The sequence below is a fragment of the Drosophila miranda genome, chromosome 2 (genome assembly GCF_003369915.1).
Source record: "Drosophila miranda strain MSH22 chromosome 2, D.miranda_PacBio2.1, whole genome shotgun sequence".
Lineage (NCBI taxonomy): Eukaryota > Metazoa > Arthropoda > Insecta > Diptera > Drosophilidae > Drosophila > Drosophila miranda.
The window spans coordinates 8,635,309-8,656,803 of NC_046675.1; the positions used below are offsets into that span (position 1 = coordinate 8,635,309).

The 21,495-nt window shown below is 45.9% G+C and overlaps 1 protein-coding gene across 3 annotated transcripts in view; it reads right to left on the reverse strand.

Annotated features, from left to right (window-relative positions):
• Nucleotides 1-21,495, reverse strand: part of LOC108157243 (nucleolysin TIA-1) — a 59,682-nt gene that overhangs the window by 35,261 nt on the left and 2,926 nt on the right. For 2 of the 3 annotated variants that reach the window (XM_017289213.2, XM_017289214.2), the window contains exons 1-2: nt 6,075-6,228; nt 3,135-4,202 (exon numbers count right to left, since the gene is read on the reverse strand). In XM_017289213.2, coding sequence (XP_017144702.1) covers nt 3,135-3,636 — 502 coding nt within the window. In that variant the 5' untranslated portion in view covers nt 3,637-4,202; nt 6,075-6,228. Of the gene's footprint in view, nt 1-3,134; nt 4,203-6,074; nt 6,229-10,327; nt 10,497-21,495 lie in introns of those variants that run through there. The other variant, XM_033389284.1, reaches the window with a different exon arrangement.

Below are 21,495 nucleotides of genomic sequence, written 5' to 3' on the forward strand. Positions count from 1 at the left end.
TGTGCAGAGTTGCCAAGTGGCGGAAAATGCCGCGAGACGGGATTGCAACAGAAACAGCAACAGCGGCAGACAAAGCGCAAAAGGCGGGGCATAAAAACCGCACAATAATAAAAATGAACAATGACAGGTTAATAGCAAATAAATGAAAGCCCATAAGAAAGGCGGCGCAACAACAACAGCAACAACCATAGGAGAGAAGATGTAACAGATGGAAGCAGGCGCCGGAGCTGAAACTGGAGAAACCCAGAGGACCAGGGCCAGAGCCAGAGCCAGAGCCAGACAACAAAAGCAAGAGGAGGCACATGGAGGAGGCGACAATGGCCAAGTGGCGGCGACTGGTGCCCCGGTCCAGACTGTCGGCGGACAAACTATGCTATGCTCTTCGCCTAGGCAATTGATATATAGTTTTCAATTTTAAAAACCATTGAGCAGAGCAGCATGCTCGTATCAGAGCGTGGAACTGCGAGGGAAATGCCAGGAGGAGCCATCGAGGACGCAGTTGGCATATTTAAAGCATAACTGCGCAGACACGACCAGCGACAAGACCCCTCGATAATGGCAGCAAACGTACTTAACGGCCACAATAATGACGGTAATGGGCGATGAGTTAGCAGGCGGCATGACAGTCTGCGGGTTGGGGCATGGGCTATGGGGGATGGGCAGGTTGACAAAATGCATTCGGCATGCAATGCGACGCCTGCCAATAATAATCGTCGCCCCATCATCATCATCATCATCATCATCATCATCATCATCATCATCATTACCATTAGTGAGCAGTGAGTGGGATGATTGAATGGGAGGACACTCACTCGCACACGATTCTGATTGTGATTCCGATTCAGGCTTTGTGTCTGCTCGGGTAAGCGGAAAATACATTAACTCAAAAGCAGCTCCTGAACTGAATTTATTTTCAGAATTTAAAGTAGACAATTGGTACATAATTGGTAATTACTCCGCTCTTGACTGCAAATGCCCTCTTCAGGGTAAATATCGTAGATACTCGTACTCGTATATAGTTTTTCAGTAAGTTCTTCGAAATAATTCTCAAGTGGTATGCAATTTTAATAATTATTACTTATTTAATCCGTCGACGCTTTCCATCTAAAAATTCATTCACATCTGTGTGCTTTATTTCTATCTTTGGCTTTAAATAAATATTAAATATGCTTATGTATTCAATAGGAGGAAAAAAGTATTGAATGCCTTAAATATGAATGAATATGCAAATCGATAGAGCGACAAAAAACGCAAAAATAAATTGAAATAATGTCGGCTAGGAGGAGCTGCAAAATAGGCTCATAAACTGCCGTAATGTGTGAGCCGTTTATTCTATTTTATTTTATTTTATAACTTAAATATGCCATATTTCATTTGTGAAACAAACACAGCAAGAGAGGTGTCGCAAGCCGCCTGCAAGCGGATTAAATTCGTCTGGCCTCGGATCACATCACATCGTATTTTATTAAATTTTATTTGAAAAGTTTTTAGCCAAAGTGACAAAGAGAAAAATCGATCACCTGTTTAAAGTTCCCATCCGCCCACGTCCATCCCACGTCCACAAGGGGACAGACCCGGAGAGCAGAGGGCTACTTGGCAGCTGTGCCAACGCCTGGCGAACGCATCAGTCAACGTCCTTACGGTCTAACAAAGGACGACATTCGGCGGGTGGGACTCAGAGACGGACTCCTCGTCGGGGACCACTTTATAAGCCAAATTCAACGCTCGCTCTCTCTCCGTTGCGGCTGGCAGCAGTGCTGGAAACGCTTTTTCGTTGTTGCTGCCAATGCGCCAGCCTTTGTCTGTTGTTTGCCTTCGCAATGACGACAACTTTTTACATTCTTTTTAGCTCTCTCCCTCTTTGTGGCCCCCCTTTTTTCTTTTGGCAATTTGTTTCTGCATCTTACAACGAATTCAATTGAAAATTTCAACAGACACTCGACATTGGGCGACTCGGACTGCAAATTTAAAAACAAATTTGCCGCAAAGCAACAGCAGCAAACTTTGCAAACAAAACTTTTGCCACCCCGCCACCCGACGAAACTCCGCTTCGATTTTCAATTCTCGCAGCTCTGTGCCTTTCAACGGGTCAAGTGTGGACGTGCGTCTAAATGTTACGTATACGCCACGACGTCCGTCCGTCCGCTGCACTTCAACTTGGCACAATTGGCAGTCTGTGGCTGTATCCTGTGTCTGTGTGCCGCCGTCTTCCTCAACGTCTTTGGCCACCGTTTGCTGTTTGCCGAGTGCACTTTGCCCTGTACGAAACAACAGACAAACGCCTCTGCCCCTGCCCCCTGCCTGTGGCAAGAAGAAAGAACGTTGTTGTGGATGCCTCTCTGGTATTTACTTTTCCTCCCACGCTGTCTCTGTCTCTGTCTATAGGTTTTTTCTGTTTGTTCTATGTGTGCGGCAGTGTGTTTGCCCTTCGTTTAGTCAGAATGCCAGCTATGACAAAATCAGAGAATCAGAGCCGGAGCCGGAATCGGAATCAGAATCGAATCCAAGCGAAGGCATTGCTTGAGCCAATGCCAATGTGGAAATTGTCAATAATTTCAAATTGATTTCTATTTGATTTAGCACAGCCACAAAGACAGACACCTTACGCCGCTGCATGGTCTATAATTGTGATAGCCGGCTATGGCTACGGATACGGGGTCTTCAGTTTCCAAGGGTTTTGAGGCACAAGAGCATAAGTGAAAACGTAAACTTTGACAAACACGCGGCCCTCGTTTTGAGGCCAAATAACATTAGATGGCTATTAGAGGCTTGGCCGGCGTTTTACGACGAAACCATAAAAAGCATTACTTGAACTGCTGCTCGAGCTCCTCGTAAAACTCGTGAAATTTGTAAGGACTCCTTCGTCTGAGCAGAGGCCTAGTCCTAGCCTCTTCCGGCCCCAGCCGGCAATAAAACGCAATCGATAAGTGCCCCAAAGTGTTGGAATGCCTCGTAAACAAATGGGGCGAGCCTGCACCTTAAAGCCTTTCTCCATCCATTACCCCAAAGGAGCTGGCTCACGTCTGGGGGAAGTTTATTACCGCTACCATCATTATATCGGCCATGACAATTAGATACACGTATACTATATATGCTCATATCTGTATCGTTTGGTGGTGGGGTGTTTGGCTTACCCTGCTTGGGCGAGATGCTGAGCACCTGCTGCTGGGGCGACTGCTGCTGCGAGTGGATCTGGTACTGCTGCTGCTGGACGACCACCGCCTGCTGCTGGGCGGCACAGACGGCGGCGGCCACCGCCTGCTGCTGCTGATGGTGGGCGGCGGCAGCGGCGGCTGCTGCGGCCACAGCCTGCTGTTGCGAGTGCTGCTGCTGCGAGTGCTGCTGCTGCAGGTGTGGCGACTGCGACTGGGGATGCTGCTGCTGCTGCTGCTGTTGCTGCTGCTGTTGTTGCTGCTGAGTGGTGACGATGGTCATCTGCTGGGCCTGCTGCTTGCCGTTCTGCTGGTGCTGCTGCTGCTGCTGGGAGGGCGCCTGTTGCTGCTGCTGCTGTTGCAAGTGCGTCTGGTGGATGGCCAATAGCTTGGTCTCGTACGGCTTGGCGCCCACCGACAGGGGCTGACTGCTGAGCGTCATCTGTGCAGTGGCTGGCATCATCAGAGTGGGCATGGCCAACATGGTACTACCGTTTTCGTTTCCGTTTCCTGTTTCAGCTGCACTTTCCGTGGGTGTTGCTTTTGTTGCTGCTGTTGCTGTAACTGCTGGTATTGCGGTGTGGAATTCGCACGTTCTGCGGTTAAACACAGCCTGCTTTGATGTTTAATGAAGTGCCTGCCTGCCGCCTTGCAGTTGATGATGCAAATAAATTGTGTTATAATTTGGCTAAATAATTTTTATAGCTGCCTTTTTGTGTGAAACCGCACTGTTGTTGTTGCTGCTGCTGCTGCTGCTGCCGATGCTGTCGAGTTTTATGCGCAAATCATTTGAGGCATTAAATAATTTCTACAATTTTACTAATTTGAATTGCTGCCTTTCTGCGGTTTTCCTTTCCGTTTGCTGTTTTGTTTGTTCCGCTTCGTGTTGTTTGTGGTTGCTTTTTAATTTTGCATTAAAAATTCGCTCTTTTTGCTTGACCTTCACTTATCACAGACCAATGAAATTTGTGTTGAAAAAGTTCATTTGGTTTTTCGAATTCAAAATCAGAATCTCTCATGCACAAAATGCCGGAAATTCCGTTGATTCTTCTATAATTTAAATCGATTGTTAAAAACTTTCCAAAATATTATTAAATATGCAATGGAACATCGGTATTCCCATATATCTAAGAATATTCTGTCAAGTAGAAACATAAACAAAGAAACGGATAATGCTGAACAAACAAAAGTATAATTAACTTTCTGCCTGATGCTCGAACAAGTGCTGTTTTCCCTCCATTCCCCCCCAAAATAAAAAAAAAAACATATATAAAACTGAAGTCTTGCCTTTTTTATGTGCCTCTTGGAGGGATGTGCATGGGCCTGGGCTCTGTCACAACCATTATCATATATCAGGACTAAGCCATTCACACATCATTTGAAAAATTAAATTTAATATTTTACGATTTGTGTGCTCCGCTCCGCATACAAAGCGGAACATGAGCCAACAAAAAATAAAAAGTTATGCGGGAAAGTCCTCTAGAGGCGTGGATGGGTGGGTGGGGGAGGGTAGACATCGAAAGTGCGCGTAACGCAATGTCTAAGTGGCAAAAGCAGAAACAGACAGCTCAGCCAGCGAAAAAATTATAACAATAATCATAAAAGGAGCAGAGAGTACGAGAGTACAAGTGCCAAAAAAGTACGAGTACGTACAAGAAACGGAGATGGGTTTTACGACAGACGCACCCTGAAAGACAGAGAAACCGGCAGTGGCAGCATCAGAAACCCCAGACCCTGTCACCCTGTACGCCCCAAGTGTTGGCAAGTGTCAGAATCAGGCGCAGCCTCGACGTCAGTCTAACGCTTCCGGTTTTTATAGCGCCATGCTCACAAAGGGATAAGGGGATGGAAGACCGGAGGGAGGCAGGGACGGCGGGACAGACAAATGCTATGTATAAATATAAACTTATATTTTTATTTGGAAAAGCCAGGACAGGACACACACAGTCAGGAAGCACTCGCGGCCAGAAGACACACAAAAAAGCACGACCAGGACGAGGACGAGGACGAGTGCATGAAACACACCAAAAATACAAAACCAACACAACAATCTGTGTGTGTGTGTGTGTAAGTATGAATCACACACACTCAGACAGACGCACACAACTGCAATGGCCTTTTTTTATATAGGAAGGAGCCCCAGTGCGATGTCGGCGGCAGTCGGCGTTGGCTGGCGGCAGCATTTATTGGCTGCTCGTTGTCGGTTTATGTGCCACATAAGCCGAAGTGGCAGGCTCCTATGGTTGTTGCCGCTGTTGTGCCAGTGTTCCTTTATGCTGCTGCTGCTGTTGTTGTACATAATGTGGCCAAAAAACACAGCGGGAGCAACAAAACACACATGCACGCAGAACGCAGAGACGGTTGTGGCAGTCTATGTAAATAGCGACTAAAATCGATGCTAGCAAAAGCGACAACGAGACCAAGAAACCCGAAAACGAATTAAATATTTCCAAAATACTACGATACTCAAATCGATTTTCTTCAAAATATCAGAAAATCTTAGATCAATCTTCGAAAAGTATTCAATATAAAACTGAACAACTCTCAAAACATTAAGCAAGTTTGGTTCAAAGAAAGTCTTTTGGCAGCTAGAATAAAATATACATATACTCTAGATTTCACTGAATTCTGAACACCTAAGAACACCCATAATCTAAACACTAAAGAAATTATACTTAAAAACACATATTCAACACCAATGGAAACTATAACAACACTCAAAAATCACAAAACTAAGAACTCATACAGAAAATATTTATTTTAACTGTTTTGAAAACTCGTTTTTTTTTTTAATTTTTGCATTTATATTTTTTTTATAAGATTATTTTTCGGCTTCAGTTCGCATTTCATTTGTATTTTTTATTTTATTTATGAGTCGCACACGTCGTTGATTCCTTGATTTTTGGTTTGAGTTTCGCTTACGTTTTTGGGGGCTTTTTATTTTTTGAATTCTCTTTATCGAGCAGTTGTTGGCTTTTGGTTTGTCGGTTGGTTTGTTGGTTTGAGAAATTATAATAACAACTTAACAACAATGTAACGAATATCCTTTCTTAACGAGGACACAATTCAAACTGAAAGCGAAGCGCATTCGTCTGCCTCACAAATAGTCAACATATCGGCTCGCTTACCACTATTCTGCCGGCGTCGCCGTCGCGTCGAAATCCTTTTTGGCATACCCGAGCAGTGTCCTCGCTCGGCCCGCCACCCGACGACCAAAAGAACGAGCGAGCAATCCCCGAACATTGTCATCCAAAATCCTCTCCCCGTCATGCGCATTTCGCATCTTCGAATTGGTTGTGGTCCGTGCTAAGCGAATTCGAATTCCCTTCGAAGAGGTAATTTCCCTGCTTTTATCGTCGGAGCAATTATGGTTACCCTTTGGTGTTATACGTGTCGTCACTCTGTGGGATGTTCGACTTTGGGGCTCTGTTGTGCATCTCGGGCTGTGGGTATCCTTAACAGCGTTTAGATTAGACGCATTACAGCCGCCTCCCCCCCCACAGACATCACTCTTCATTACGCGAAAACCTCTAAGTCGTGGGGCGAGAGTGGTTCGAGCCGCCGCTTGAGCTCCGCTTGAGCCGCTTGAGACGCGAGAATGGGGGCAGGCCACACCAATAGACAAGCAAACAAAGGCTCAGACACACACTCATACTGAGAGCAGCACATGCTATTGTTTATGTGCTCTTGAGAGCCAATAATCCACTTTTGTCTTGTTATCATTCGAGCGCCCTTTCTCACCAAACAACCAGGGAACTACCACGGCCACCACCAACCCCCAGAAGGCAAAGGAGCAGCAACCACAACGAACAGCAGCTAGGCCCTGCCTTTGCCTGTGCCTGTGCCTTTGCCTTGGCATTTGGCTTTGGCTCTTGCCCTTACCCGCCACCACTTAATTTCTACTTGATTTGTCGTTTAAGAAAACTAATTGTCTGCCTTTTGTTGAGCGTGAAAACAATAGAAAACATTTTAGCAACTGTTACATTGGCCAAAAGCGTATTAGACGCGGGAAAAGGCAACGGAAAGGCGAAGGCAAAGGACAAGACGAAGATGAGGACGAAAGTCTGAGGAACATTTTGTGGCAATGTGGAAAGTGGCTGGCGACTGAGTTGCAAATGGCCCTGGTTTTGGTCACGCAAATGAGGAAGGGGGCTGTGCGTGGCTGTGTGAGAGTCTCTTCAAGGTCACTGCAAAAGATGAGTGAGTGCCGCTGAGATGCAGCGAATGGCGACATTTTACTTTGCCCCACAGCGGACTCTGATCGATTTACCCCAAAAAGGATATGTATGCTGGCCCCCCCGACGCGTCGTGCTGCATAGCGTTGCATATTCATGGGCCAAAATACAAGCACAAACACTCGATGCACCGTTGGCTGTGTAACAGATATCGGGTTTTGTGGCATGCAAGCCTTCAAGAAGGCTTGAAAGGAAAAACTTGTGGCACGCATATCGTAAATCTATATATAGAAATAAACAGTAACGAAAAAAGAGGAAAGAAATCACTTACCAGTAACAGTGATCCACTTCTGCTGGCTATATTGATTATTTATGCTACGAATTGATCTTAAATACATAGACAGATACATAGATTTCCCCCCCATGGGCTCTTTCCATTGAATATTTGATCAGCTTTGAACTATTAAAGGGACATACTCTCGCTAGTGGCTGGCTGCCGGATCTCTCAGCAAGTGCATTATGCAAATGCAGAAGTTCGTGGAGCTGCGCAACCGTGACGACAATGACGATGGCCACCATAACAGTCTGAACTGAAAGTAAAACACCAACGACGACGACGACGACGATGGCAGCATGGTGACACATTATCCGCTCGGCGACTAAATATGTAAAAAATACAAACACCAGCAGCTGCGAAAGGCACACACACACTCGAACAAAACACACACTCTCAGGCACACTCACACGGAGTAGGTTGGGCTCACGTGAGCGATTAAAATCTGAAGGAAAGTATTTCTGTTTTACTTTTTTAGTTTTTTACTACCGTTGCTGCCACTGGCACTGCCTCTGCTGCTGCTGCTGCTGCTGCAATGTTGAGGGTTGTTGCTTGAGGTGTAAATGAGTCGAGTTGGAAGGGTTGCTGGTTGCAGCGACGCAGGCAGCGTGGCAGGCACCGGCACCGGCACCGGCAGTGGCAGCGTCAGCGGCGTGTAATTGGAGGCGAGTGTCGTGTAAAATGTAAAACTTGTGCCGTAAATAAATCAAAACTTTCTGACTGAACAAACATTCAGGTGAGCGAAAAAATGCAACAGCAACAGCAGCAGCAGCACCCGCCAGCGGCAGCGACAGGCACAAGTGGCAGCGGGGTAGAGGCATGGTGCCACATTTTCATATTGACAAGTGTGCCAAAGGGGAAAGCGTGTCCAGGGAGGAGCAGGCAGGGCCTGCAGCTGGGAAAACTCAAGCATTGGGTGATGCCCGGACAAAAACAAGGCTGCTTCTGCTGCCGGGGTTATTTACACTAAAAATTGGAACAGCTGCAAAGCGAAGCACTTACAGCAGCTGCCTGAGGGGCTGGGGGGACTGGGGCACGAGGCTGAGCCGCGGGTCCATCATATGCCTGCCACCTGGTGTATGAGGCAGATTCATCTGGTATTCCTCATTGGTATTTTACGAGTTTCTCTTTTTAAAAAAGAGCTAAACAGAATTCCCTTTAACATATATTCTGGAGAAATCTACTTTTCCAGTTCCCCATTCAGAGTCACTTCTTGTGAATTCATTAAAGCTTTTCATTTAATCAAGACTTTTCCTGGAAAGTATGAGCTACAGTTCTCGTGAAGGCTAGAAAATCTCTGCAACAATCTATTTTATTATATTGTTTATGTAGCATTCATTGGAATTGTTAGTAATCCCCGTTAACAAGTTTTTTCTGAGAATAGTTCATTAAAATTCCACTAAAAAAAATACCATTTGAAACTCTCTCTCTCTCTCTCTAAGAGTTTTTATCAGTATTTTTCGAAATCCCTCCATTCTTAGAAGGATATATTTCTATACGTTTCATTCGAGAAAAATACTTTTTTTTCCGAGAATAGTTCATTCAAAATTTTTAATGTTCAAAACTCTCTCTCTCTCTAAGAGTTTTTATCAGTATTTTTCGAAATCCCTCGAGAAAAATACTTTTTTTCCGAGAATAGTTCATTCAAAATGTTTATTTTTTAGCCAGAATTAATTGCTGTGAGCGATCTTCTCTTATTGATTACATAATTGGCTAAAATATGGACACATGAAACCCGTGTGCGTTGAGGCGAGGCTCGGAAAACTCTCATTTGATTTATATATTCATTATTCAATCATATTTATAGGCGAAATGTAAATGGCCCACCGGCAGGGCCATTTATACGGTTACATAACAACTAACTAAAGTGAATTTAAGTTGTGGCCGAGAAAGTTTTTCCGCTATGCACACTAGAGGTGGATACACGGCTTGTCCTCCACATTTGTAGTCATAATAAAATGATAAAAATATTAATATAAATAAACAGGGAAGTAAAAGAGATCTGAAGAACATTTGCCGACATTCAGCTGCGTTTCCAGACCAGAAGTTTTTGATACCATCTTTAGCCAAAGACAGCGACAATAGAACTGAGCCGAGGACTGAGAATGGGACAGGGACAGGGACTGGAACTTTCGCATAAGTTGACAATTTTTTGTCGCTTTAGGTTGGGCTTGGCTTTGCCTTTGCCTTTGGCTTTGACTTGTATGTTTGTCGTGTCCCTTCCTGCGGCATCTTCAGGGTGCTGCTGCCGGCATAAATATATTTATTTTGGGCTGAAAAGTTTTTCCCATTGCCAGGCAGCGGCGGCGGCACCCAGCTGCCAGCACCGCTTAGAGGCAGCTCGTCCCATAATTGATGGTCAGCGTTTAACTTAATTGTATGTGGAGAATCTGAGCAGTACGTGCATGTCAGTGGCATGGGGCATGGGGCATAGGGCATGCTGATTGTGTCAAGATTTCATTTCAATTTGCGCCGCGATAAGGCTGTGAGACATAAAAGTAAATTGAAACGGCTGACACTGACGCTGGACGCTGACACTAGAATCAACTGGCCACCTGACCATCGCTGGGTCCTCGTCAGAAGCTCGTCACGCACGTGCAGGTGGAGCAGTTTCAAAAATTTTTAATTGAATTTGCCACTGTCGTTGTGTGTGTGTGTGTACTCACTGTGCAGCGGTGGCATGTACTCCATTTCCGAGTCACTGTCCGCCATGTCCTTCAGTTGTTCATCTCTCGGTGTGCCGGCAGTTGCAGCATTTGGCGTAGCAAAGGAGTTGGTACGCAGGGCCATTTCCATGGCACGCAGTGCGGGCAGGTTCCTGGGCAATTTGCCATTCTGCAATGGAGCCAAGTGATGGACCATTAAAATTACACATAAATAGATAAGGATAAAAATAAGGACACGTGCCAAGCCATTCTAATTTAGAGCACTCGCTGCGGGAGACATTTCCTAATTGAAGCATTCAACTTGATTACGACTCCGACTCCGAGAGAAAGGGAGAGAGAGAGAGAGAGAAAGTGTAGCGTTACGATGATCCTGAGACTAATGCCAAGGACACACCGTGCGACAAGTGTCCGTTCATGAAAAAGGATTACACGTAGTAAAACTTCAGAATAGAAACAAATGCCCCAACCTGCTCCTGCAATCCTGTATCCTGTTGTGGAAGCTCTGTCTCTTTTTCCCTTATTTTCTCCCTTTTTTTTTTGTTTTGCTGTAGGTCCAACTAAAAAGCAACGATGTGACGACAACAATAACTACTACTGGGGGAAACAGCAGCCAGAAATCCAATTTCAGCAAGTAGCACGACATAAATTTGTTTTCTCCAACACACACACACACAAGCACATACACTCTCACACACTGGTATGGTAGATATGGTATGGGGTATGGCCCATGTCCTGCAAATGAATTCTGTTAATGCAGACATTACTCGAGCATATTAAAAGTCCGAGTGTCCATTTCGTCCGGAATTTTATAGCACACCAAAGGGGGAGGCAGACACCAGGGCTACAAATAGGCACATTTGTTCCCCCAGCAGCGCAACCAACCCCCATGTGCTCCCCGGCATCAGGCAGGCCAGGACTGCAGCCAATGGCCAATGTAGTTAGCAGACCAGCCATATACGCATATTTGTTTACCTTGCCACGACAATTGCGGTGGCCAGGAGAACACCCAAACACCCGAAACGAACCCTAACCGAGAGCCAGAGCAAGCCCCTGGCGAGCCCCTGTCGTCCGGCCGGACATTTACTTTATTTGATGTGGCAAAATGAAAATTGTGACATAAAAGGGACTAAGAACATAATTAAGTAGTGTCCGAATGTGCGAATCCAAAGGAATAAAAAGTGAACAAACAAACAACAGAACAACGAAAAAAAACAGAGGGCAGAATACGGTAAACTATTTGTCGGACTATCCGAATGCTGGGGCCACCGAATGACACTTAAAGGATTTGCCCGGACGGGACTCTAAATATGCTCAGCGTTATGGGATGCTGGCAATGACCCCCCAACCCCCCAACCCCCCTTCCCATTCCCATTCCGGCCATCGACTGGCCCACAGAGCGTACATTATTTGCTGTCCCCCGTTTCCAGGCCACGTGTCGGCCACAAAGGGTCATGATTAGTTTGTCCAATAAAGAAGATACACACGCCTGGGAAAAAAAAGAAAGCACACACACACACCAATGAAGATGAAAAAGAGAGGAGCGGAAAAAAAAATTAAATATAGAGAGCATTTATGCCCCGCTAAATGGCACTGAAGTTATTTGAAATTTATGAATAGTAATATTTACGATTGAGAGAAAGGGAAAAAGCCCGGGATAATATTCGAAATTAATGATTTCAAGAGGCGCTGTACCATTGGTGGACCATTGCCAAAAAAAAAAGGCACGAAGACAAATGATCCTACAACATTTATACAGCATCCACTTTCGAATTTATACTGTGGCAGACTGTGGCCCCAATTGATTCACAGAATATGGATTATGTGGGATTCGTGTTCCAGTTATCCGCCAAATTAAATAACCGTCAAACCGTCAAAGGAAATCTGCAAAGAAATTATATAACTGCTCTGCTTTCTCTCCCTTTCCCCTCCACTCTGCAGCATATTTTGTCCAATTTTCCTCCTCCTTTTTGTTCCTCTCGAAAAACGAATATCTCTCTCTCTCTCTCTCGTTCAGGGCCGGCTTTCTGTGTTTTGGTGTTGTGTCGCTGTTGCTGTCTTGGTTTTTGCTTTATTTGTTCATTTTTGAGTATTTGATTTCATTTCTTTCATTTTTTTTTTGTTTTTTGCATTTGCATCTCTCTGGGTGTGTGTGCGTATAGCATAGTGTACAGTTTTTAATAAAACAAATTCAGCGGGCGACGGCCTGCGGCGAACATGGCAGGCAAAATTAAATTATTTCGTTCTTCTGTCCCGATTCGGAGATGAAAGCAGGAGAAAGCAGGCGGTCTGGCTCTGGCCGGACGCAGAACATTTTATTATTTGTTGTTGCCCCTGACAGGAAGACGGGCGGTGGGATGAGCATGGTGATGGGTGTGTGTGTGTGTGTGTGTGAGGGGGGAAAACGGGTACTGGGGGAATTTGACAGGCCTGTCTGCCAAGTCAAAAGGAACATGACTTGGTCCCCACTCCTATTCCTTGCCCGAAATTGGAGACGTCAAAGTCGGTGTATTGCTTGTAATTTAATGACCAGCAGACCTATCAAATATGCAAAGAGAGTGCGGGGCTTACTGTTCATTATAAGAGGCTCCAAGGCCTCCCGTCTTTTCTATCCTCTCACGTGACGTGATCCCTTTGGCGATGCGTGTCGCTCTCTCTACATGTGCCACACTTCCGTTTCCTGCTGCATTTCTTTTGCATAATGGACGTTGATTGATGACGCGCCTAGCGACAGGTGAAAGTATATGCTGTAATACATATTTATGAGGCTGGACCGGCGATGGGGGACCGAGGGGCTCGGTCGCATAATTAGTGGCGCGCCGGAGTATGCAATGCAATTTATACGACCACAATGCAGCGCCTCATCGCCGGCGGCGGCGGCTGTTTCGAGGGCAATCGGCAATCTAATGTCATGCAATTTGCCTGGCTGCAGTTGCCATTCCTTCATGCATCCCTCTGCATCTGCCGTTGCAGTTGCATTTGCCCTTCCTGGTGCCTCTGCCTTTGCCACTGCTGTTGCTGTTGCTGTTGCAGTGGCCATTCCTGCCTGCTGCAATGGCTGGGTCGGCCTGCTTTGACAGTTGCCGTTTGCCATTTCGGTATGCAGAGCGGGCCAACAGGCGAGTCCGGACCATAAATTAAGCCTCACATCACTCAGAGCCTAGGCGGAGATGGGGTGCGGATGGATGTTGCTTTGGGTATGGGTTCGGGAGTAAGGATGAAGATGAGGATGAAGCCAAACACAAAAGCATGCCAAAGGCATCAATCGGCAAAAGTGCAGTGCAGTAGATAGCATGCAGCTCACACACACACACAGACACACATGCTGCTGCTGCGGAAGTGGGATGGTAGCCAGTGCCGGAAAGACACGCAACATTGCATATTGAGACCACACGTCGTATGAGCAATGCCAAATGTTGCCAGCATATAGGAGACGAGGCTCAGGCAGAGCCAGCGACAGGGCCTAAGATTGCGTCCAAGAGGCAGCAAAACTGACTGCGACATCGCTCATAATTCCAGTTCCAGTTCCCATCTGCCAGCCCATGGACAGCCCGAACAAACAAACAACAGCCCATCCTTCCCTCCTGGATCCCAGGTTCGGGCTTATGGCCTGCTGGCTTATTGCAATATCGGAGGCTCGTGGTTTCTGCTGTGTTCTGCTCTGCTGTTTTATATGCTCATAAAACTTTCAAATTCCATTTCTTATATCAGTTCGGAATGAATTTATTAGCCGCAGCAGGTACGGCACGGCAGAGGAGCCGAGTGCATACATAGTTATGTGCACATTTATCTTCTTATCACTTGCCAGGGCCAAGAGTGCAGCAGCGCAGTCCCAGGACCAGGACCCAGGACCAGGCCCAGGCCCAGCAAGCTGCACTCCGAAGCTGTAAATGTTGTGTATTGGCCGCTTGAGTGGCCATTGGGGATGCTGGGGATGCATGCACCTGGCTATCGTTTCAGCCAGAGTCTCAGCCACCGAGCAGGTATAAATCAAACTGCTCGGGACCAAAGCAATTGGCCAATTATCACGGAAAGTTCTCCATTCTGCCCGGCTTGTCAGGCATTAATTTTCAGCCACAAATATTTGCAGTCCCCCCTGTCGATGGCCAGAGACGGCGCTGGGGCCGGTTCTTGGGTCGGGGTGGGGGGGCCATTGAAAATGAACCCAGAACGGATTAAGCGACGACAGCCACTACAGGCAACAACGGCTGCCATTTAATCGAAGCCAACTAATTGCCCCGTAATTGACAGTTTGACTGTTTGGTAATTTGTTTTTGCATGTTGCGCTGTCAAAAAGTTGTTCATTTTTTTGCCATACCCACCCACCATTGCCGTTGTTGCCGCTCTCTCTCGCCCTCTCGATCTATGTATTTTTCCGGCTGGGCGAGCGCCAAAGCGAATGAGTACGAGACTGCGGCTGATGTGCCCGGGAGACGGACTTTGTTTCGCTCAAAAACAGGAGCTTGGCCATCATCTAACTGGCAGGAAGGCAGCCCAGCCAGGAGTTGGCCTCAGATACTTTGTGGCTCATATTTGGCAATGCTTTTTATCGCACAACATGTCTCTGATTAATTAATTAGTGGTTTTCTTTCTGAACTGAAAATTTATCTGATCTTTAATGCTTAAAGAGGGTGATATCAGAGACACTCTCACCATCACAGAGCACTGCTCAATGGAGGCACTCAATTTCGGCCATGAAACCAAATATTCAGCGCCTAATTTATGTAAAAGGCAAATAAATCAATTAATGTCAAACAACCTGTGAACCAGAGCCCAATGAACGATGGAGAAAAGATATGCGGACCTGGGCCCCACCCCCGAGCATCGCTGGAACTGGACGAGGGGCTCCCCCTTGCTGGAATAATAATAATTAGAGACCGACTGACATTTTTAGGCAGGCAGGCAGGCTGGCAGGCAAATATAATTAATTACGTACCACAGAATACTCGTACAAGCCAACACAATACAAATTTATAGAGCCGTGCCACGAGTCGGCTCCATTCAGTAGTTTAGCAAAAGAAAACTTTGCCCCTTGTGCTGGCTGCTGGCTGATGGTGTGTCGTTCGGTATTTTCAAATGTTTTGCTACACAAACATACGCCCAAAATAATGAGTTGGAAGGGAGCGGACGGAGATCCAATACCAAGAAACCGGCAACAACAACTCCAATCAATTATACGGCCAATTAAATGCCGAAAAAGCAACGGAAATACCCAGAAATATAATGGACTGGAATCCAGACCGGCCACAGGCCCAGCCTCAGTCCTGCAGAGTCGGCTGGGGGGAGAGGGATAGCCCCAAGCGTGACCCACCTCCAGAACCCAGAGACTCGTGGCTGCAATTTATTTTACGTTGTACTGAAGACATTTTTATTTGTTATTGAAAATAAAGATGCTCGTGCACGTTGCCAAAGTTAAACAAAACAAAACAAGCCGGAACACGGCCCCTCAAGGAATGACAACGTAACGAGTCTGCCAGTCCGGGTTGGGCTTCAATTGGGTAGAGGAAGGGGAGTGGTAACTGTGGGGCAGGGAGGTACCAGGTGAGTGACAGACAGCCGCTTTGTCAAAGCTACCACAAAACACTAATTTAATGAAGCAATGAAATGACCATCTGCGAGACTCCTGGCGTTTCGGTGAGTTTCTCGTTAGTTACGGCCATCCGAACGACATGCAAATTAATTGACCAACAAAATGCAACGAAATGAAACAAACAACTCACATGGTTCGGCCAGTCATTAGGAGCAGCTCAGGATGAAACTTGAGTCTCTTTTTCCCCATCTCTACCCCCACCACCCACCACCCACCACCCACCACCCACCACCCACTGTCCATAACGCCACTCGGTGCAACTTTCGAGCTGCTGTGTTGCTGTTTTGCAGTGGTCCCAGCATACTAATATCCCACTCATCGGCATCGCTTTTGTTGCAGCTCCTCCTCGATGGCTTAGAAGCAGCACTGTGGCACAGGTAATGTTTTCCTTGATATTTGCCATTGAATAAATTTCAAAATAAGCCTTGCAGGAATATTTGGAAAATATTTTACAGTCACAAAAGAGAACAGAAAAGGCGAAAGTCCAAGACCAAAATCTGCAGAATATATATATATCCCATAAAATATCCATATATATTTTTACTGTGAACAGACGAGCTATAATCTATAGGGAAACCAGACAAATACACCCTCTAAACATGCGTTTGACATCATGAATCGATCCTATATTCGTTGTCTTTCTGGTCTTTCAGGAATATCTCTCAGGAATTCTCTCAGTGCACAGTTCATACAGACATTGTTATTTATTTTGGACAGTCCACTTCACATATGCAACATTCAAGCTATCCATAACAGCACACACAACTTGTGGCAACTCCAAACCCCACCTGACATACGGCAGCTTCTTATTACGGGCCATTATTGTTTTTCAATGCAATGCAACTAAATTACAATTCAAGACGAATGCTTGCCATATGCCAAGTGCCAAGGCTCGAAGCTGCCAGGCTTTCATTTAAACAATGCGAAGGCATTTCAATTACGCCGAAGACAAGTGGGCCGGCACTAGGGGGAAGGCATTTATCATTTATCATTTATCATTGATCATCTGGCCGAGGTGGTGCCTGGGTCTGGGCCGCAATATGAATCAACGCCTTTTGCGCAAATTGCTCAGTTAACCAGAATGATTGATTCAATAAACACTAAATCTGTGCGGCAGTGATTTTCTCACTAGATATGCAGATTATGCACACTCGAAATATTTAACATAATTCACTCGATGATTCTAAGCAGACCTCGGCACACAAGTTAAATTCTATAAATTCTACAATATAATTGCCGCAATGAAGTATGCAGCAGTGCTATGCAGTGAAATCTGGGCAGATTACTCGGTTTTATTAATTGATTGAACACTCGAAGAGAACACGGTATAACCTTGGAAGGGACAATGTTTGGATTACATAGTACACATCTTTCATTCTTTTGGCTGGATTTTTGCTAACAAAGTTGCCTCCAGAGTGCCTCCTGGTGCTGCTTCTGAATGCCTCTAATTTGACAGCCGTGTGGTGGCCTGGCCCCGGCATTGTTGTTGTTTCGCTTACGTGGTGTCTGTCTATCTTTGCCAGTGACACGGCAGAACACAGCAAAACACGACACGAAATGCCACGCCCCCTTGGACAGCGGGCCGCACGAGCGATTTCCTTCTGCTCCAGATTTCGGTAAAACATTTTCTTTGTGTCAGTTGAGGTTGGATTTTATTGTGTTACAACAGAGTTTGGATCAGAGCCGCTCTTCCCACGCTCTCTATATCTGCTCAATCCTTGCACTTTTTTCCCCAGAGCCACAGACGGCCCGGCCCGGCCCGGCGTCCCTGTGCGGTATTTGGGGATTTGCCCTGACAGCCAGTTTGAAATTGCAACTGTCAATTGCATTTAATTCGCGCTGTTCCTGGCGGTTTGACCTTAGCAAGAAACCACACAGGCAACACAACAGCAAAAAAAAAAAAGAAGAAAAAAGAAAGTGTAGAACAGAGCGGAGACAGAGACTGGGAATAGCAGAACAAGTTAACGCTAAATTAAATTAGGACTGAAAAGAGTTTAAAAAGGATGGCTGTATGGCCGTGGAAAATTCACAGCATTTATCCAGTGGCCGTAGTATCAAGTGTACGTACGCCTCGCGGGCCGCCCATTGAAAGTGAAGCGGCTGACAGCGTTTACACTTTCAAAGGATCTGCACCCGCCCCCGCCGCCGCCCCGCCCACGTCCACGTGCACGTCCGTGCCGGTGCCTGTCGAGTGTCGCGCAAAATAAACCGTTGGAATGGAAACGCAAAAAAAGAGCTTTTGCACGGCTGCTTTTGAAATTTGGCGCCCTCGCATACAGAGCCACATCGTCACTGAGAAACAAAGAAGCACTTGACGGGGCTCACACGCAAACACACACACAGACACACACCACTCGCACACAGATACTCGGTATGGCATTGTGGTAAAAGCTTTCAAGTGGCAACAGCAAAGGCAAGAAGAGAGAGGCTGCTGGGGCTGCTTGGGCTGCTGATGCTGCTGCTGGGCTCCTTTGTATCTGCAGGACGATGATTGAGAGAGCTCAGTGCGTGGCACACTCGCACTTTAACACACACACACACATACACACACGGACAGGGATACGGACACGGCCACGGCCACGGACAGTCGGATGCGGTGAAATTCGAGCCATTCTTCAACAGCAATAACGCCACCTCGCGGCCAGTCCGCAGATTAAATTAACAGCGCTGTGGCTGTGGCTGTGGCTGTCGCTCTGTCTGTGGCCCCAAGATGCTGTTTGGTGAGATCAGCAACTATGGATGTTGGGGATTGCCCTTGGGAGCAGTGAAGCATTTACAGGCTGGAGCTCTGTGAAAGGCGAGAAAGTCACCACAGTAGCGGAGCTGTGCGACTGTTAAGGCCATGAGTGTGCCACAATGGGGGGCAGGCAGCTTTCTGCAGCACTCAGTGGTACTACCCCCCAAGCACCAAGCACCAAGCAGCAAGCACAGTTCTGATTTGGATTGCGCTTTTGGCATCGGTTTTTCTGCGTCTTCGAATGCCTTTTGCTTTTGCCTTTTTTGTCTTTGCCGCTGCCATGCTGCCATGCTGCTGTCCAATTTACCAGTTTGACTGTCAACGGTTTCCTTCGACTCTTTTCGCCTGTCGCTGGCTGGCCACAAGGCAGTCCTTTGATATTGTATCCTTTGGTGCGGCTATCAAATTTCTTCTGTTTCTGAAGAAACAGCAACGATGTTGCAGCCTTGCTGCCTCCTGAACAAGGACATGCCCATGCCCGGCTTTCATTTCATCTCGTTTCCCATTTCTTTAAGAAAAATAATGACAGCATCAGCATCGGTTGCAGATACTTTTTACAGATACTTCCCAATGGCTTCCCAATGAAGTCAACGCATTTTGTATGGACCTCCCCCCGCCCAGAAGAGTCACATCTTTCCGGCCCTCGGAATATGCTGTTCCCTTTGTGTGTCGTGTCTGCTTTTTGTTGGCGCGTTAACGCGGTATATGAAATATGAATTCACTTACGCATCACTCCTGGCTCCTGACTCCCGACTCCTGCCCCACCCCAACCCAGGTCCATTAAGCCACGATTCCCACACCCAACCGATGGGTTCTCTAGGACCTCTGGCCTCTCCCTTTCTGCACTGGCAACAGTGTCTCCTTTTTTTTGCCTCCTTTCAACAGACCATCCAAATTGGTGATGTTGTATGGGGGTCGACTCGCTCTCCATTTTGCCTTTTTCTGATTCTGGGAATGCTTTTTGGCAGCCCCTTGCCCACGATCGGGCACAAAAAAAAAACAAACAAAAAAGTGTCGAATGAGTGCGAAGTGCCCGAGCTGTTTTTATCGCGCAGCCAAATGTACTTTCTGCTGGCAAAAACCAAAAAGGAAGTAGCAAGACAGGCCAAAGAGCACCCAGAATCGCATTATTGGCAAATGATGAGAAATTGCAAATCAGAAACTACTTCTGTGAGTGAGAAAAGTAAATATTGGAGATTGAATGAAACCAAAGGCTTTACACATTGATTAGTCGTTGAGGAAACGCTTTTTGTCGAAATTATATTATTTTCTTGGCTGTGTGATGGAGTATAATGTTGAATGAGGGATTGCGCATAGTCAGGTGATTTTTACCATTTTTAAACCCCTCTTTATATATCTGGAATTAATTTAGACGTCAATGGAGGCTCTCTGAGGTTCTCTAGGTTCTCTGAGACCTCAGTTAGAATACCTATACATTGCGACAATTATTATACCCGATACTCAAAATGAGTATTGGGGTATATTAGATTTGTGGTGAAAATGGATGTGTGTAACGTCCAGAAGGAAGCGTTTCCGACCCCATTAAGGATATATATTCTTGATCAGCATCAATTGAGCCCTGTCTGTCAGTCCCTATCAGCGCCTAGTGCTCAAAGAGTATAGGAGCTAGAGCAACGACATTTTATATCCGAACTTCTGTGATATGTCACTGTTACAAGTATATTTCAAAACTTCGCCCCGTCCACTTGCGCCCCTACAAAGGGCGAAAATCTGTGGAATTCACAATTTCAAAGATATGAGAAAACAGAAAACACAGAATCGTAGAGGATAACTATGTCTTCTGGAGTGCAAAATCTAACCCAAATCGTATGATTATATAGCCAGAATCAAGAAAACAATTTAATTCTCTCTCTCTCTCCTGTCTCTCTCTAACACACAGGTTTCATGGTCGGCTTTGCCCATTGCAAAATGTGAGTTTAAGGATCTCAGAGACTATAAGAGCTAGAGCAACCTAATTTGGTCCACACTCCTGTGATATCGGACCTTGACAAGTTTGAAACTAACTAGTTTCGCCCCACCCTCTTCCGCCCCCACAAAGGACGAAAATCTGTGGCAACAACATTGAAGATACGAGAAAATTAAAACCGCACAATCATAGAAAATGACCATATCTATCCGATTGCCGAATCTGGATCGGATCAGATTATTATTATAGCCAAACGTAAAAAATTAGTCGCTAAGCAGCGCCCGACGACACGCTCAGACTGATTTTCTGTCTCTCTCGCACGCCCTCTCTGTCGTGTCGTACAATGTTAGCACCGTCTGGTGGAGAAGAGCCATAATGACTAAATATCGGGTATACATGTAGAGTTGCGGTCGCCGCAGCAACTCACAACGTTCCCCCTCGTTTTGTACTTTGCACTTTAAAAAAAATTGGGTTGCAGGCCCGGATGAGTAGATCACTTCCTCATACTTTGAATTTGCAATATACCACCAAAACCTTTTTTAAAAGTTCAACAAATCTCTATCATTTTTAGGTTTTTTTGACCAAACTTTTCCTTTTTCTGCTTTGTTTTTTCAGCCACTTTGACTGCCACAGTTACTTTGTCCCCGTTACCATATCATAAGTAAAGCCTTTCGTTTCCAGGAAGTGGGATTATCTAAGAGATTTTGAGAGTACACCTCAAAGAGAACCATCTCAAAGCTTAGGCAGCTTTAAACCCCCATCTACACCACATGAGAAACATTAAAAAAAAACATTCGAATGCATCAACAGACAGAGACAGAGAGAGCGACTCGAACTCTAACACCGAAATCCGCTTTGAAATACTCCGTAAGTGCACATGGAATATGAGCAGAACAATTATTAGATGGCAACCAACT